Source organism: Cyanistes caeruleus, chromosome 5 (genome assembly GCF_971803275.1).
Source record: "Cyanistes caeruleus chromosome 5, bCyaCae1.hap1.1, whole genome shotgun sequence".
Taxonomy (NCBI): Eukaryota; Metazoa; Chordata; class Aves; order Passeriformes; family Paridae; genus Cyanistes; species Cyanistes caeruleus.
This window is the reverse complement of record NC_141705.1, coordinates 80,633,040-80,652,223: the sequence shown is the minus strand read 5'-3', so window position 1 is coordinate 80,652,223 and position 19,184 is coordinate 80,633,040. Positions and strand designations below refer to the sequence as shown.

At 42.3% G+C, this 19,184-nt stretch overlaps 1 protein-coding gene across 34 annotated transcripts in view; it reads right to left on the bottom strand.

Annotated features, from left to right (window-relative positions):
* Positions 1–491: 491 nt before the first annotated feature.
* CAMK2D (calcium/calmodulin dependent protein kinase II delta) overlaps positions 492–19,184 on the bottom strand; it is a 148,320-nt gene continuing 129,627 nt past the window's right edge. For 11 of the 34 annotated variants that reach the window (XM_086888129.1, XM_086888137.1, XM_086888126.1 and 8 more), the window contains 3 exons: positions 13,079–13,154; positions 12,375–12,469; positions 7,907–11,209 (listed from right to left, as the gene is read on the bottom strand). In XM_086888129.1, coding sequence (XP_086744255.1) covers positions 10,977–11,209; positions 12,375–12,469; positions 13,079–13,154 — 404 coding nt within the window. In that variant the 3' untranslated portion in view covers positions 7,907–10,976. Of the gene's footprint in view, positions 2,030–2,113; positions 3,749–3,941; positions 4,034–4,212; positions 4,343–4,943; positions 6,973–7,135; positions 7,552–7,906; positions 11,210–12,374; positions 12,470–13,078; positions 13,155–19,184 lie in introns of those variants that run through there. The other 23 variants (XM_086888128.1, XM_086888122.1, XM_086888123.1 and 20 more) reach the window with 10 other exon arrangements.

Here is a 19,184-nt window from a genome sequence, read left to right as displayed (position 1 = left end):
AGTTAGTCCCTGACATATTTTAGTCTTTGGGGCACCTTCGCTTGACAATGCACAGGGAAAGAGATCTTTCCTGCTGTTGTCAGGCAGATTTTGACCATTTAAAAAAAAAACAAACTGCATCCAAACAAAAATCAGATCTTTCCCTAATTATTTTCCAGTGAAAAACTGGACAAAAACTCATTCATTCAGTAGTTCTGGCACTGACCTTGCACAAGGAACGCACGCTCAGATTCCTGGCCTGAATGCAAAAGAGCAAAACCTCCTGCTCGTGACTCCCAGATCCCTGTCAGTGGATCCTGAAATCAGCCTGCTGCTGCTGTGCTTATCTGGCTCCATCACAGAGAATGTAACTATTTATACACAGTGCTTTGGTCCCAACAGGAGACTGCCAGGGCGCCTCCAAAACCAGAGCCCACAATGATGTGCCAACACCCCCTCAGATGCTGGAAAGTAGTTCATAGTCCCAGGTTCTTCAACACACTTGGAGCGTATTTGTCTTTAACAGAAGGTAATTTTATTCATTGTCACAGAATCCTTGAACCCACAAATTCTCCAGGGTTTGGAGAGAGGATGTGAACACAGAATAGCACACAAGGAATAGGAATCAAGGGCTGGAAATGGGAATTGCCACATCAGTCACAAGTGCACAGATCTACACCATATCCTCCAGGCAGCTCAAGGCCAGCCAGAGGATCAGAAACAAAGCCTGCAAACAGAAGGCTGGCCATGCTACCAATCCCCCTTACCGTAAAAGTGCTCTACTGTGTCCAAAATCCTGTTTAGAATAACTTTTCAGGAAGATTGGATGCATCTTTCATTGGGTGTGTTTGAAAGGTCATGGAGGAGGAATGGAGGAACACCAGTGTCACCCCAGCTGTTCCAAAAGGGCAGGATGGGCCAGCAGGCTGTGCTGCCATTCAGCCAGACCTGGACAGGCCGGAGAGGATTCAGGGAAGCTCAACACAAGCAAGTGTGGGGTCCTGTAGCTCAGGCACAATAACCCCATGCACCCGTGCGGGTGGGAGTCTGATCTGCTGGCAAGGGGCTCTGTGGAGGACAGAGCACTGCCAGGAGCTGTCCACAGAAGCTGTGGAATCTCCTCTGGAGATGTTCAACTCTGCCTGGACATCACCCCGTGCAACCTGCTCTGGGTGAGCCTGCTTTTAGCAGGGAATTGGACTAGGTGATCCCCACAAGTCCCTTCCAACCCCAAACATACTGTTCGTGATTTAAGGAGCGCTGTCTTGTGGGGGCTTTGCATGGAAGCCGCTATGAGAGAAGAATGCAAAGCTGCCAATTATTCATCTAGAACATATATTACCTGTCACTAATCTCCTTTCCAACCAATTCCCAAATTACTTTAATAAACCATTTTTCTCATTTACTAAATTATATTACTTAGAAGTATCTACTTTCGATCAAAGCCAAAAAAATACCCATGTGACAGTGCAAATGTCCATAAGGTTAAATTCCATAAGCCTTCCTGTGTTGGTGGAGGATTGAACTACTGGAATAAGAAATGTGCACCTTTACAATTCTGATTGTCTCTGTCTTGGTTGGATGATCCAGTGCCTTGATGATTTAAAATTTTGATAATGTAGTGGGATAGAAACAAGACTTTTCAATCACACTTACTTGTGTTTTTTTTCTTTGTAAAGACTTGGAGTTGAGGTATCCACTTGAGAAACTTCATTCATTCATGAAGGTTTTCCTCAAGTCTATTTGCTACAATGAACAAGGCAGGCAAATTTTGGCACAGCCCCATTTTTGAGCTTTACTTTCTGGAAAGTTTTGCTCAGAAAAAAAACCCCAGAAATCACCACTTTTACCTAGGGAGCACATGTTCAGGTGCCCGTTTTGTCTGACGAACTTCCCCAAGTACCTTAAACTGAGCTCTTGCTTTTAGTTCTGGTACTTACCTCTCTTTGGAGCACAGGACATGGCAATGGTTCTGTATGATGTTTAATTCAGTTGATTTCTTGCTCTAACATGACAGAGGGGCATGTTTGGAACACCCTCTTCTCCATCCCTACAAAAGGTTTGTGTTTAGGTACCAATGTGCAGCAATACCTTTATCAAATGAGCTGGGTGGCCTCCAAAGGCAGTCTCTTACCTCCATTCTCTGGCTGGCTGTCACAAGCAGAGTCCCTTGGTGTTACTCAAGATCCTGTGAGTGTCACCACCCTGGGCAGCTGTCCTCTCTGAGAGCCAGCCCTGGATACCTCAGCAGGGTGGGAAAAGGAGTGGCAAGAGAGCTGAGCAGTCTCTTCTTCCCCAGGGCCGTTCTGTTTGCCATGAACTCTCTCCCAATGCAGTTGGCTGTGTATTAATAAATTAATGCTCCCCTCTGCCCTGCACCAGCTTGCTGGCTCCTGGGAATTACCTGACAGTGACCAGGAGACTTGGTGGCAGACACTGCTGCTACTCCTGCCCTGACATGGAACAGCACCTTTCCATTATGGGCTGATGTAAGAGGAGAGCAGAAGTAAGAGCAAGGCCCTGGGCTGTAGTGAGGTGTGTCAGATTGCTGATAAATGCTGTGCTGCAATTTAACACAACTTTTCAGAGGGTGGCTGTGCACACCCAGCCCTTGCTCTTTTAAGGAAACATCCCTGTCTTAACCACTTCTCACATTTAGCCATTTAACTTTGTTAACTGTTTAGAGGTCACTGTGAAGAAAAAGGTTATACAGGCTTAATTCCCATTAGTTCCTAAGATGCCAGAACCCCAGCTGGGTTGGAAGTCCTGTTTTCTTCCAGTTTGTCTTTTTTTTGCACTGGTTTTCTTCCCCCCTCACCCCAACTCCGATTAAATGTTCTCCTCCTCCCCAAACTCAAGTGTCTGCAGTGCCTTTGGCCTGGGCTGGGTCTGGACAAGAACATGCTGGAACAGGCAGCCCTGGCACTGCCTTTCTGCAGTGTGCAGCACACAGAATTCCTGCCGCCTCCTCCTCCTTCCACATACACGCTGCCTTGGAAGCAGATCCTGCAACCTGTCCTGCTCACCCACAGGGATCTGTGCTAGAGAGGGAGGGAACACTTCCAGTCTACTCTGTGTAGCTTTTTTTTACTGTGAGGCTTGGACAGGCTGCAGAATTACTAAATCTCCCCTTTTGTGAGGATCCAAACCTCCCTATAATCTGTACAGGGGTGTCAGCCCATGGCTCTCCCTGCAGGAACCAGGGCTTTAGCAGTCAGACCTCATAGCACTCAACTCCAGTTCAGCCACATCTGTCTTTTACCAATAATCTGCAAGGAAGAAAGAAGCTGAAACTCCTGAAGCAATGTGGATCAATTCCTCAATGACTACAGTTAATTTTTTGACTAATGGTGTTTTCTTATGCTGGGTTATATGTAAAGTATGACTGCACAAATTTAAGAACAAAGAAAAGCTGCTAGAACCATGAAGTAATTCTGTTTTCTGAAAGAACAGCCCAAGGAGATGATAAATTACCAAGGATTAATAACTCACTGAAGAAACAGTAAAGTTAATCCTAGATACAATGAACTCTGGATGCAACACACAGCCCTAGGAGATGTTACTATTATTCAATGTGTCCTGGGAGGCCCTTTTTAGAAAACAGAATCCATCTGATTACTTCAGGTATATACATATGGTATATTCAAGACCCAGGAAATGGTAATTTTCAGGCCCTGAAATATTGTGTTCCTTACTCACATTAAAAAGTGAATAAATGAAAGCACTGGGTTCCTTCAGCTCAGAAGAAACAGCCTCTTCTCGTGCACTCCTAAACAGAAAACAGTATTACAAAGCCACCAGGAGGCAGCAGATTAAAATATTTGTGCTCTAAAGAACAACCATTAAAAAAACCCAAACCCTGCCCCTCTCCCAAATTTTTAATCTGATATGGAGGAAATGTGTTCTCCCAGCCCCCTGATAGAGCATTTTGCTTTATCCACTGATCTCTAATCTCTGCATACCTGAAATCAGTAGCAATTCCGCTGCTGTCAAACAGCTTTATGCAGGAGCATGGTTAAAATGGAAATCAAACTGATTTCTGGAATAGCACTCACTGGAAAAAAATGAGCAAAAAAAGTAGGTAAAAGCGATATGACAAAATATAAAACCTCCCAACAGATTAAACCACCTCTGGGGTTTGCTGAAAAATTCCAGCCCCCTGAGCTCTCTCCTGACTACCTTCTTTTGTTTACAGAATGCCACCCAAGAAGCAGCACTGGAATTGTGACCAACCCAGGACAGGCTCTGGCTCCCTGCCACACCAACGCCGCTGCTCCCGCTACGCTGCCCTGGCCCCTGTCCAGCTCTGCATTCCCTGACCCAGGAAAGCTGCAAGTTGTTTCCTGTCCATCGTCCTCCTTTTCTGCTGGTATAAAAAACTGTCATCAGTTGTGGCTCAGCATGGTTTAAGACAGCCTGAGATCACTACAGACATAAATGTAAGCTTTTAAACTGGTACATTACTTAAAATCCTAATTATTTATAGACATAAACGCATTTTGTATTTCTATATGTATGTTTTTATATCACTACATATATTTTACGGTATTATATGGCATTACATAGCATAATAATAATAGTAGCATTAATAATAATAACAACAATAATAGTAACTACTCTTACAGAGTCTTGTGTTACAGGCTGAACATAGATATGAAACACAGTGGGGCAGCAACAGAGATGCTGGAACTACCTAAAACATTTCTATATATGGCTCTATGAGTCCAAGGTATGTGCACAGTCCCCCAACAAAGCAGGGCATGAGCAGCGTGCAATCAGCCCCAGGAAAGGCACTTGGCAACCAGCCCAAGGATAAACCACAACAGCAAACACTCGTGATTTCAAAACCAAAATTCAGCCCCTAACAATGCATCTGTGCCTCTCATGTCTTGTTTCAAACAAGACACTACACATTTTCCACTGCAAAGATCACGATTAATTGGGAAAGTAAAACGCAAGCACTGTTTCAGCAGAAATCACAAATTTATTAATCCTTAAATATATCAATCATTTACCATTATGGCAAGAAATATGTACACTGTGTCCCATGGTAAACTGCAGTGTTCCAAAATGACAGAAGTGTAGAATTCAGTTGTGGTGGAGAGAACAAATCACAATTTCCTCACGTCTTGGTGTGGAAGACAAACTTGGTCTACAGTAATACGTCAACACCACATGCTAGGTTAGAAGTATAAAAAAAACACCCTACACCTAATTCGTTAATTTTAAATACAGTTATGCCACTTATAGCCGCTTCACAAAAAAAAAAAAAAAAAGAAAAAAAAGAAAAAAAGAAAAAAAAAAAGAAAAAAATCAATGAGAAAAAAAATGAGGCCATTACTTTTTTCACAGATCCCATTGGCAGGTTAATATGGCTCAACACATTTATTGTAGATGCTTATTTTAAATATATATTGTTTAAAGTCATGTAGTAATTATCAGAGAAGCTTAAGTCCATCTACCATACATCCACTAGTAACAACATCAACATGTTTAAGAACTGCTTCTGATTAGTAATCAACACAGAAAGGTGAAATGATACAAATTAGGAAGCTTTCCCATTTTAAAAAGTCCCGGCTGCCGAGTTGTAAATTCTGGACGGCTAAAAAGGACACTGACTGAGATACCATGCACTGTACAGCGCTGCGGGGAGCAGGAGCCTGCTGCTAACGGAACCATGGGAGATCAGGAGCAGCCCAGCCTGGCCTTTCCTGAAGGAAGTGGAAGGGAACAAACTGAAATTCTTGTGAGGACTCATTTTTACAGCAATGTGAGGGAAGGAGAACTAGTCCCTGCTGCAAAGTTTGCGTTCCACACTGCCGGCGCGGCGTTCCTCCCTCGGCCCGGAGCCGGGACAAACCCGTCGGGATCGCCGGCCTCGATACCGAACGCTGCCAGGGGAGCTTGGGAAACCAAGAGAGGACTGAGGGGAAGAGGGGGAGACACAAACCTGTGGTGAAGTGTTAGGGTCCCACGGAAAACCGGTGTCTCCGTATTTCGTTTCCAGAGAAGCAACAGCAGCAGTGTAATGTAAGTAAACTCTTCATACTTAGCTTTAAGGCCTAATATTTCTCGAGTATATTACCCACACAACTGGTCTATACATTAACCCACATATTATATTTTTTAAAGCCTCTTTAAAAAATTTACAGTACATCCTAAAAGCGATAAAAATCTTTCTCTTTCCTTCCATTTTAATCCTCGAAAACTGCCTCTCAATTATCACTTAGTTCCTTACAGTTTTTAGTTTTGCTTAATCATCTGACAGAACCTTTCAGTTAAGCAAAATAAGAAAGCGAAAAGGACTCCAAAGGAAAACGGAAGCTGCTGACTCACCAGAACACTGACAGTTAATTCTGGAGTGGCCAAGCCAGCAAATGAGGAGATTTTTCCAGTTTACACAGACTAATAAACGAAGAAGGCTGCAGCTGGTCCAAAGCCAAGATATTAACACTTCCACATTTATCAGTGATTTTGTCCATCTATGATAAAAATCTGTTTTACAGTGAAGGAGCTGCCAGCGGCAATCCTAACCATTCCTACCAGAACCAAAGCAAAATCCTGGGACTCAGGAGAAAAAGGAGAAGTCAAAAAACAGTTCTTAATAAAAGAAGGTAAAATATACTTTTTCTTTTTTTTTCTTTTTTTTTTTAATAAACATGATAGATTTTAAAGTTGTCTGTCAAAACTTGGCATAAATGGAGCAAGTGACAAATGTATTACTGTGTGTCTACTGCTGTCCATCCAATATCTCTTTTTGTCTTTTACGCCTTGTTATTCTCTATTTGCATGGAACATCACCTTCATTGAAATGTTAACAGTGTACAGATGGAATATACAGCAACGTGGTGCATCACAAATGTGTTACATGAAGAACCTTCACAACTTCATGCACTCAGAAACATGCATGAAGAGAACGGGATGGCCAAGATGGTAATCAACCAGGTGCGTTGGGTACAGAAAATGCAAGAGCGGCACCGCTGATATTTTTAGCTAGGAGGAAGGAGAAAAAAACAAACAGATTTCCATTACTGAGGTAACATCACCACCAGATAACAACACATGCTCAAGTGTTAGCCAATGCCATTGAAAAAAAACCATCTTGTGGAGATCACTTAACACGATACCGGGAAAAAGCAAGGGAAAAAACCGCCACTCAGGCAAGGCATTCTTTTATTTTTCAAACCACTTTACAGACATTTTCCATCTTTACAAGATGCCAGACAGGCTGTTAAAATAAAAAAGGAAACTGAGGCAGGAAGCCAAAGTGCCTTAAGGGATTCCTTAAGGGAGGGAGGGCGGAATCCGAAAGTCTCTGGGTGTAACTCAACTTCCTCAGCATGGACATCGCAGGCACTGCCATGGACTGAGGCTCTTGTACAAAGACTGGACCAAGTGACAAGGAAGAATCGGGTGTCATTCACATGCAAGACATGCCAGAGCCGAATGCAGAGAGAGAAGGAAGGGAAAGGAGCTGGCAGCAAGTATGGAGCTAACTGAGGTTGGAGCATCATTTGTATTACCGTAGCATCTAGGGGCTGGAGCCATGGTGGGATCCCTCTGCGCTAGGCACTGCACAAACACAGAACAAACTCTTTACTCAGCATTCCTGCTCTCTGGGACTGTGCTTATCAAAGCATAAGAAGGTGTGAGCTGTGGTCAGGGAGGGAACATAAGCCTCACTGAGGCTAAAGGTAGGTTAGGGAGCCACTTTCAGGCCCAGCAGCCCTTTGGCTGCTCCTACTGGGCCTGTGCACTCGGCGAGAACAAGCAGAAACACATTTGCACAGGTCCCCAAGAACAAGGATACAGAGAACAATTTCCTACCATCACCTATCACCATATCCCATCACCCAGACAGAAACGATGGGCGAGACAGAAACCCAAGTCTGCCTCATCTCAACGCGCAGCAAAACTACCAATACAATTTATTCATAAACAAATATATTTATAAACAAATATACGTTTGTGCTTGTATCCTTTTTCAATTACGTTCTCTGCCACAAGGAAACATTTCCCTACACCTACAGCTACCAAAGACCTCAGTTCTACCCTTAGATTTATGCACACTCCTTCTCATAGTCCTGAAAACAAGGAAGCTTCCGTGCTTGCAGAAACTGATGTAACATCATCTAGGATACCGTGCCTGCAGAAGCAGATCACAGCTCTAATCGTTTCTGCAACTTTATTAGATTTGAAACTCATCTTCAGACATGATATATAAAATACTTTTGTATTATGGAAATGCCATTATTAAGTACTGTATGTTGGTAATATTTAAATAAGTAGCTGTAGACTGCATACTTTCAAATAAAGGGAAGATAAACCAGAACGTGTTAATCAAGTTTCTTCTCTAGTTTTCCAAAATGGAGTTATTGCTGCTCAGACTGGGAAAAGCAAAGATGAAATTTGAGACCATGTAAAAATGGTCAAGACAGGTCATAGGAGGTGATTCTAGCTTGGTGCCACGTGGGAATCTCCCAGTCAGACTTAAGAAGAAGGGGAATAAAGAAAGAATGTTTGTGCTGAAATGGGAGCCATCAGCCTAGAGGAGACTCACTAATCCTGAGCACAAGCAGTAGGACTGATCTCACGCAGCATACTGACACTTAGGTGGAAGGCACTATAAAAAGAAAAGAAAACAGGACCATTGTACAAGGAGAACCAAATAACCTTGAGGGCTGGCTAATCCAAAAGTATTACATGGAATAATAGGAAGTCCAAAGCTCTAGAAGTTTCTATGTACTCACTGGCTGGACATGAGAGTTGATAAGTAGGTGGCTGTCTCAGATGTGCTGCAGATCACAAAAGTGCAAAAATCATGCCAGAACAGAGCAGGGCATTTCTCATGTCAGAGAAAGACATTGGGGAATTCCATCAAGTCCCACAGTTGGACAGAGCATTTCAGAAGAAGCCAAGCTAATGGAAAGGCAAACCTCAAACAAAAGAAGACATTAAGGAGATAAGGTAGTTGGAAAATGGAGATCCCATCAATGCCATCTGGGGTAGCGCTGGCTGTTTAACCCTACAGAAGTAGAAGGTGGGAACGATCTGATCAGCCTTCCTACAAACCAGCTGATGTCTGCACACCTAACCAGTGCAGGAGAACGATGACATACAAGAACCAAAGATACACTGAAAATGACTAAATTTCACACTAAAAGTAAGGCTCCTAACCAACAGACTAATGATATTTTGGAACAGTGCTAGGAGCAAGTCCAAAAACCTCCTCTGAATTCAAGATGAGAGCTGTTTATGGGATTTTTGTGATATTGCTGCCAGTGCTACACACGTAGGGCTATGTTGCTAACTCAGGGAATCTCTCCTTAAGCCTCAGTCTGGTTCTGTGACCCCTTAAGCTTGGATACCCCTCACAATCCTGGAATCTCCTCGGTCTGATCCCATAGGCTCAAAACATTCACCAATACAGAAATTGCCCTGCAACCTCCAAAAAGTTACTCCATGGTGATTTTGCTTCTCCTTCCACCCATGGCAGTTCCAGAAATTCTCATCTTTACTAGAGAGCACAAATAACTGCAAAGAACCTCCTGCAGCACCTCTGTCCCAAAAACACAGATGTGAAAAAAAATAACCAAAGATTAAATGATTCCCTAGTCCAATTCATGTCACTGTGCTGTAAACACTGACTGCTCAGGGTGCAGTAGTGGGCCAGGTGAACCTGATTCACTTGGGCTTTCTGGCTCTACACACACCCAGCTCAGATCCCTTTATGAACACCTCCAAGATTTACCTAACACTGCGTTTCAAGGAAGTGTAACTGCTCTTTGAGTATGATCTGTTGAAACACTGGCAGTGCAGCTGGAATGTGAGAAACAAAGGACAACGTGGCTCCTGTTCCCATTGGTTTCACATTTTGAAATAAAACAGTTATCTCTAAGTAATAAAATTTCTTTTTTCCTAAATAAAAAAAAGAATACAAAATCATCACCATGGAAGTTTAACACTTCATTCTACCTTATTTCTTACTTCATCAAGTATTATTTAATATAGGAGAAGAGTGCTGCAAGAAGTAAAATACAAGACATGATGAAATTCAAAGGATGAAATCTGAGCCCTTACCATCCACGCCAGGTAATTCAGCCACTCTCCACATTAAGACACCTGACACAAATGGAATTGTATCCTATACAGAGGGCTCACAACTGTGCAAAGCCAGGCCTGGACCAGTGCTGCCTATCTGGGAAACCACAAGTCAGTGAGATTGGAGTTCATTAGCTGAGGCTATTGAAGAAGAAGAGGAGCCAACGGCCTGAGTGTCATGTGGCTCAAGGAGCCTGGGCACTGCCTGACTCCGAGGGCATGGCAGGGCCTGGATGAAGAGCAGAGAGAAAAGCTGACGGGAGAGACGCGAGGCTTTCCCACGGGGATGTCGGAGCTGTCTGACGGGAACACTCGGCAGTTACATGTGCAGAGTGTGGGGAAAGATGGTACTGGGATGGCTCAATTTACAAGGGAAATGTGCAAACTGGCTCAAGCCCAAGTTGCAGGGAACATATCTAGGCCTGAGAAAGTAGAGGTGGCTGGAAATCACACTAAATGTTAGTCAAACATCAGGTTTTTCCCAGTAGTGACACTTCTTTACATGAAACTTTCTGGTCAGCTCTCACAGCTCCATATATCCTACTGCTTTTTATTTTTCCAGGTTTTCCAGAAATTCTATTCCAGGTTTTCCAATCCTGTTTTGTGTGACTTCCATCAAGCTTTCTCTACATTAAAACACCTTCCTGCTCTTCAAGCTGTCAGTTCAGGGACCGAATTGAATCGGTGGGCATCACAGTAGAAAAAAACACAACCAAAAAAGCGCATTGTTTAAAAAACCTCCGCACCAATACTACGCACACCAGCGGGTATAATACATAATAAACAACCACAAGAAATGACACTACCAGAGGACGGCTCGCAGTTTTTAAGGCCCAAAGCAGCTATCGGACTACGCGGTGTGCCTAGGAGGTGTGAGCTGGTGCTGGGGCTGTTCCTTACTTGATGGGTACGGTGGGCGAGCCCGAGCGGTGGAAGTGCACGTTCTGCCACTTGCCGTCGCGCCGGTGCCACACGCGCGTCTCCTCGGACTGCATAGTCTTTGGCATGCCGCTGCCGTCCATGTACTGCGTCAGGCGGATGTAGGCGATGCACGCCGCGTCCTCGCCCACCAGGTGCACGTGAGGGTTCAGGATGATGGTGTGGATCGGCTTGTTGCTTTTGGACAGAGCTACAGTGTTGTGATAAGGGCTGTTAGGGACTTTGGTTTATTTTTGTAGCTATCGACTTGGGATGCCCACCCTCACTCCACCTCTCTCACACCGCATTCCCAAGTCCCACCCCCCGTGAGTTCCCTCCTATACCTTTGTAGGTTTACTCCCGACTGTCCAGCACTCATAGGAGTCTACATCTGTTATTTCTTACCTTATTTTGTTTAACCCTGATTTGTAAAAAGTTTCTAAGTTTGCTAGCTGTGAAGAATAATTGGTTCTTTCTGCAACTCCCACCCTCCGAAGAAGTCCTGTTAAAAGAAACAGCCCAGACCCCCAAATCCTTTGTCTCTTCCTGGCATTCTCTTTGCAAGAATAAACCATGAAATATAACCCAGAAGAGTTCCCCTTTTGGTTTCTTTACTCGGTCGATAGACTTGTGCTCAGGGGGAATTGGCCTGCTCAAATCCTGATCTAAACCCAGACAGCAGCTCTGGTCAAGATCCCTCCTGGCCCCAGGCTGAAGAGAGAAGAAAACCTGTATTTGAGCTAGCCAGAAAACTCTGGCCTGAGTCACTACAGGACACACACACAGGAGGGCATGCAGGAGAAATCACATTTGCTCTGGGTAAGCCAGAAGAACTCGTGCCAACCTGTTTTATACACAAAAATCTCATGCTTAGCAGATACAAAGTCATAATAAGGGTTTAATGATAATTAAATCTGGTTTTTTTTGGTAGAATGAGCACAGTCACTTATTATACACTATTTATTAAGTAAATACATTTAATCCATGGACATATATGGATTAAGTAAAGTGGAGGGCACCATCTGGAGTTTCCCAACATTTCTGTTTCACTGTTATGTCTAATAACACTTGTACCTAGTATTTTCAGTTAAAACCAGCTCTTCACTCATTCTTTATTTTGACTTTTTAGTTCCAAATACCTGTAACTCCCTTCTGCCCTCTGAGGTGCCCTGTGATGCGTGAATGAGCAGAGCAGAAGCAGACTGAAAAATACCTACAGCAGAAATTTATTAATTTATTAATTAATTTATTAAAAAAAATAATACTCCCTTCCCCTGCCCGAGTCAATTAACTCCCAAACCAAAAAGGTCATTAGGTGAGAGACACACAGTCACAAGGAACAGGTGAAGGCTTGGAGATGAAAAGGGAATATTTACCATTTTCAAAGTAAAACCGGTGGAAGTCCATCCCTTCTACCAGATTACCCAAAGCTTCAGGTTCAAAAGACGTAAGGCCTGGATCACAGATTTTTCTATGGAAAAGAGGAAATTCTCCAGTGAGAACTTCATGTGGTTAGGGATGACAACTTTGGAGAGGTCATTTTTCATTGTTTCTTTTATTCCTATCAAGCATTTCACCTACTCATGCCATCACACTGGAAAAGAACAGAATTTAATGTGAGGAGAAGGCATGGAGGTCTGGTTTCAGCTCTCTCAGTAAATTTGGCAGCTTACTTTCAGTGGACTTAAGTGGACTGCATTTCATATAAATCATGTTCTGACCAAAACAAAGACCCACAAGTCAGTGTTATTACAAGTAGGAATTTTTACATGTGGCGATGCAAACTGCAGCTGTGCAATGCCAGGGATATTTTTTATGCCTCACGTCATTACGTAAGCAAGATTTAAGTATTTCCTTCTAACTACACTGGAGATATAACAGCAGCTCTTCTGAAACCGGCCATGTGAGAAGTCAGGGCAAAACAGCCATGCAAATACCTTGTTTTTTGTGGGGGCATCTGGGAAGGCATTTCAACAGTCCATAGCTCCAAGCACAGGCAGTCCCATATAAACATGCATATTTACACAGGCAGTGCCCAACACCCCAGCTCTCCTCACCCCCTCCAAAACGAGGAACTTACGTGTAAGCTTCGAAGTCCCCGTTGTTGATGGCTTCGATCAACTGCTCGGTCACCTTGATAATCTCCTGCTTACGAGCTGGGGAGAGATATAAACCCAATCTTACAGAGGAAGGCAGAGTGGAAGGTGACAGCTGACAGGTATTCTGTCACTCCCCAGCTGGCTCAACAGCCATCTCTCCTCCTTTCTACAAAGGACATGATGTTACATGGTTGCTTTACACTTATTTGCCTTCAGTGCACTCCTATATCCACAAGGAAATTAAACACATGTCAAGATCAATCCACTTCCCCATCACACTTTTAATTATCTTTCTTTCACTGGAAGATGTGCTGTTTAAAAAGAAAAACAAACCAAGGCCCAACTCTAGACTTCAAACTCAAGGAAGCTGATTACTGTTTTACAGCCAGTCCGGCTGTAGTAGCTCTCCTGTGCAAGCAACAGTTACAATTCCCCAGCACACTCCCACACATGGATTTGACCAGTACCACAAACATGCCTGGAATGTTAAAACTGAAAGAACTGAAAGAAATCACATTCTTCTTTAAAATAAAATCCTGGGGAGCACATGTTATAAATACACAGAGAAATTAACTTTCCAATGCTGTGCTCAAAACTGGTACTGTGGTGTTCACCTTCTCCTAAGTGCATGCCTAAAGCATTCAGGTGAAAAGGACCAAAAAAAAAAAAAAACCAGCAAGGAAAAAGGTGATGGTGAAAAAACCAGATATAAAGGTCTAGCAAGGCTTTTTGTGAGCAGCTCTTGACTGTTGGCTCTATGGCCAAGAGCATTTCAAGTATGAATTGCCTTATTTTTCACAAGGACCGTGGAAAAAATGAAGATTTTTAACAAAGAGAGCAGCAATGCCTCCATTATTATTGGTTTAAATAACATGGACTGTGTGGACACTGCATGGCATTGCCAGCACCAGCCAAGTGGTGGGATGCCTGAGTCAGAAATAATGGTGCAGTCTTACAGAAGGCTGGCAAAAAGAAATCCAGAACAAGCAGACCTCGTGCAGTGAGGAAATTACCAGTTCTGCACGCAACATCTCACATACATACAGCTGAGCTAAAGGATTTGATTTAATAAGCCAGTAACACATCTCAATCAGAGATGAGGAAATTACAGACCATTAAATCAGACAGTGGGAAATGAGGTAAAAATCTCTGATCAGTTGCTACATAATCACGAGCTCATGTCAGTGGATAACGATAAAAGCAATTAATATGGCTACAATGGTACTGTAGTTTCCACACACGAGAGGCACAAAACCACATGGACACATAATTTATTGTCACTTGGCTCAAGACAATTGGCATTATACCCGTTTTATTTACTAACAGCAGTTGTGCCTTTGCTGAGTTTTACCACAGTACCTTTGACGTTGAGATACAAAAGATATAATTCTACATCAATCCCAGAAAGGAGAAATGGAACCACATTGCCAAACTGCTGCTTTTCCTGGTTTTAGCTCCAAAATGCAATTGCTGTGGAACATACGTTTTCATGAAGCTTTCTGACAGCAGCCACCTTACATTACGTGATGTGGTTCCAGCCAAGTTTCTCTGGGCTGTAGTAACATCCAGGAGAGCTGTGTCTGCAGGCGTATCCATGGGATGTGAAACACATCCATCAGGAAGCTCTGGAGGCCAGCAAAGGAGATTACAGCATTTATCACTGCCTCCAGTCAATCACCATCCAACTCCAGCACTGGTGTCAGCACTTGTGGAAAGACTTCACAGTTCCCAGTGCAGACTGTCAGGAACAGGAAGATGTTGCCAAATCATCTGCCTTTCAACTCAGTCCTCAATTTTTCTACAAAATTACAAGCACTACATGAAACTATGAAAGCCAGTATGCTACTCTCACCTTTTGGCGACACACAATTACACACATATTAGAAAATTACATTTCTTCCTGTTTAGTGATCTGATATACAGTTTCACTGGCAGTGAGTAAAAGGGAGAGGCGGGGAACAATTCAGAGAGTGGAACTCCAGAATTGATTTATCCTATTGTGTAAAACTCTTTGCCTCGTTCCTAGCCCTTACTCAATACAAGAACAAGGCAGTGTGAGAAAACAGCAGACATCAAAGATTAATTCAAATACTCAGGAGCCACTGTGATTTTACACAAACCTCCTCCTCCTCATTGTTTTTAGCTTTTATGCCTTCTCATGTGGGTATTTGTGGGGATGCAGGGAGCCAGACTACAAATAGAGACCAGAAGTGTTTCTGCTTCGTTGTTGTCAAAGCAGAGGTTTAACCTGCAAGGAAGTAAGGAGGAGAAAGGAGATGGGAAAACCGAAATACAACACGTAGAAAATTGGAAAGAGACTGGAAAGCAGCAGAATGAAAATACAGCTGTGACTTGGAGGCCATGTGCATCCCATCAAATCCTTGCACTTACCCTTAGTGCAGAGGACAAAATAGGGAGGGCACTGGAGATAAATTCAGGTGAAATGGTTTCAGTAGGAACAGTGTCCTGCTACTGCAGACAGCCTCTGACAGCCTCTGGCAGTTCTTAGAGTGGTCAGAAAATTACCAGATTTTCACTCTGAGTTTAATGGACTCCACATAACATGTGCTCTTCAATAACTCCATTTTTTTTCCCATCTAAATACACACTCCATACTATACAAGGACAACACAAGGCATTAGGGAAGAGGCATCTGGCCAGTTCCCATCTGCCAGATAACTGTCACTTACAATCACCATTTGCATTTGACTTTTTCATTATTTATTTTTTTATCCAATAGTAAACTTGGCTTGTATTGAATTCTAGGACAATTATGCTGTTTGATGTACAGTGGCAATTTCATGCTATTATATTTTTCATTTGATGTGCAATCAGGACTCCCTAAATAAAACTACAGAAACTGAACTTCCTAAACAAAACTGACAACTGCAATGAGATTCTGGTAAAACTGGTTCAGCTACTTTTTCCACAGAGTGTGGTCAAAGTCAGTTCATAAAGTAAAGCCTGACCCATCCATAGTTTTTTAGAATATGACAATGGCTTTCCACAGCATAAAATTACATACTCTGTACACAAAGGCAGTTTGAACAAAAATATTATGAAGAAGAGCTATAAAAAGACCAAATAATAAGAAAAAGAACAAACAAGAACATTTCCAGTCAGTGGCTAAAATGTTTTCTTCAGCACTGCTGTAGCACATATGTTAACTTTAAATGAGTCATTAATCTCTAGCTATATTTCACTACCTCTTTTCCTTACTCAGCTACAGGCTGAGGGATGATCTTTCAGAATTAAAGATCACCATTAACACTAAGATCTAAACAACATAAAATGAGGAGAAGCACCATTTAAGCATCTAACACTATGAATATTTTCAGCCTACAAGGAGAAGTTCCCCAGGTAGTGAAATCAAATATTGCAGGGAAAACAACAGCACAAAATAGCAGAAGAAACGTTTTTCCAGGAGGAAACTCAGTGGCTTTCCTTCCCTTCCTGCAGCCCCAAGACATATTTATAAACTTAATCTACAAGAATCACGCAGAAAAGACAGATATTTTGGTATTTTGATTGCAGACAGAATGTGCAGCATAAAAGTGAGCTGTAGATATGTCAAAGTGAAGCCTTCAGTAATATCTGTACCCAAAACTTCACATTTTTTGACACACAAAAAAAAAGAGTCCTCATGACTCACTGACCACCATATTAGCCATGATTTTATTCAAAACTGACACCAGGGAAAACAATGATTTAAACCACTTGATGCTTCACACAGATACTGGAACATCCTTCCCCTGCCACCAGCCCTTCAGGTGCCTGTGTCATCACTACTGCAATGGCTAAGCAGAGAAGCACCTTTCCAGAAGAACAAGGTAACCTTGTTCCAGATTTCCACATGCACTTGGAGATGATTAAAATGATTTTGCTTCTGACTCACTCACATGTTGTTTCTCAAGGCAAAAACCCTTAAAACTTTTCAGCTGGGTACTCTTAACTGTGTATCTCGGTACACCTCAGATTGGATTAATCTCACAACATTTTGGACACGTATAAGTACAGACAAGTGAGTTTGTTCTCTCAGCTCCCCTCCCTTACAGCCAAGGGAGAGAAATCAGCCCTTGCAGGGCACAATTCATCATATTCTAAAATAGATTTTTAAGACAAGTGTGACTCATCTGACCTATTTGCATTGGCTAAAGGGAGTCTAGACAAACAGCTCAAATACAAATATCTACACTGTGGAGGTGGATTAAATCCAGGGGGACAAATCTTCGCCATTGTGCTGTTGTTTTAAAACAGGACAGCTGGTATGGAGGTGACAGTGGTTTGCTGACATGGAATGGCACAGCAGGGGGAACCAGGCTGCACTTCCCATCTGAACATCATCCCAACAAACACCAATTAGATGGAAAGCACACAGCCAGTCAAGCTATTTCTATGCTCTGGAAATAAGCGACGTCTGAGAAGAAAGAGGAAGACACTAGAAATTTTATCCTGTATTGTGTAACAAGTTCTGGCTCTGTGGATGTACCTGATTTCATTCAGATTTACAGCATAGACTGTTAAAAATCACACAACATTCTTCCAAATGATTCTCATGACACCAACACTAGAAATTTCTCTGCTAATATTTTTCCTTACAATTTCTGCCACAAATATTCCAATTAAATAATTTCTGAAAAGAAACTAAAAGAATGGGCTGCATGAATAAACAACTGACTGGGTCTGAGATCTACATAAAACCCACCTACACCTTCAGAAGCCAAGGCATGCTCCAGGGGACTTCTCATTTAAGAAGTTTATCAAGATTCATTGTAAAGAACACCAGCGCTTATCTCTTAGCCCACACTTAAACTCTGATAGGGATCAAAACATCTGAGTTGTCATCCCACATGTACATCTTTTTCCTAGAGCCTGCGATTCCAAAGACTCGCTCTGATTCATCGAATTATGAAACGGATGGATGATCTGCAGAATTTTATTAGGGTTATTTGCTATCCTTCACCTACCTGAAAACTGGTAAGCCTGCTACTGCTCCCTAGAAATTAGAATTCTTTAGCTATGGAGGCAAATATCTGAAAAATTATTCCAGAGCTTTTCCACCCGGTACTGACAGAACAGATCCACCCAAATTAATGCGTCTATTTCAATTAATGTTAGGCAACTTGTCACGTGCCATACACAGTGTATTTTTATTTATATGGGATCAACGACATCTAAAGGTGCTCTCTCTTTATGTGATTGTAGTAAGAAATTACACTAATATTTATACAGCAGAGCAAATGTTGGCAAATGTTTATTTTTTAATGACAAATCACCTATAGTCTCAGATCAAAGCTGCATCACGGTCGCTGCACTTACACTGCACTACGGTTTCCCTTCATCGTGGAATCTGGCTGCTGTTTCCAGAAATGGTGTCTGAAGTCTCGATGAGGAGACATTAACAAGCTTTCCTTCTGTGTCTATTTTATTTAAACCGTTCTCCTGCCTAATCACTCAACTAGTTCAGAGGAACAGGACACGTGTGGTCCTGTGTCAGACCTGAAAATGCTGGGCACGTAAAGGATATTATGTGACTTGTACTTCTGCTTTGATACACACTCACCCATATATTGATAGAGCCTATTGTTATAAATGCATATCATATTATTGGCTTTTCGCAAATATTATAATGAATGTTATACATCTAAGATTAGAAAGTTTTGTTGTATTAATATAGTTTCCTTTATTTCTGCTATTAATGGAACTTAGAAATAGTGGTATAATACATAGATGTTAGGCTATAACATGATATTAAAGCACAAACCACTTTTTTGTTTATATAACCCAGAGACTAAAAAAGAAAATAGTCAGAGACCCCCCTGCATCCTAAAATTATCTTGTCCAGATGAAGACAAGCAGTCCTCCAAGCCCTCCAAAAGAAAAATTTATGGCACCCGTTATTGAAGGACATAAAACCTAGTGGTGCCTAGAAGATTGATCTATTGGGAAGGGGGGGCAAGGAAAAACTAAACAGAGGAACACCAAGAAATCCTAAGAAGAATGTCTGAATATGTATGAGAATTTATGGATATGTAGTAGGGTTCTGTTTTTAAGGGACAATCCTTTGTTAGTAGGTGTGCTCTCTTG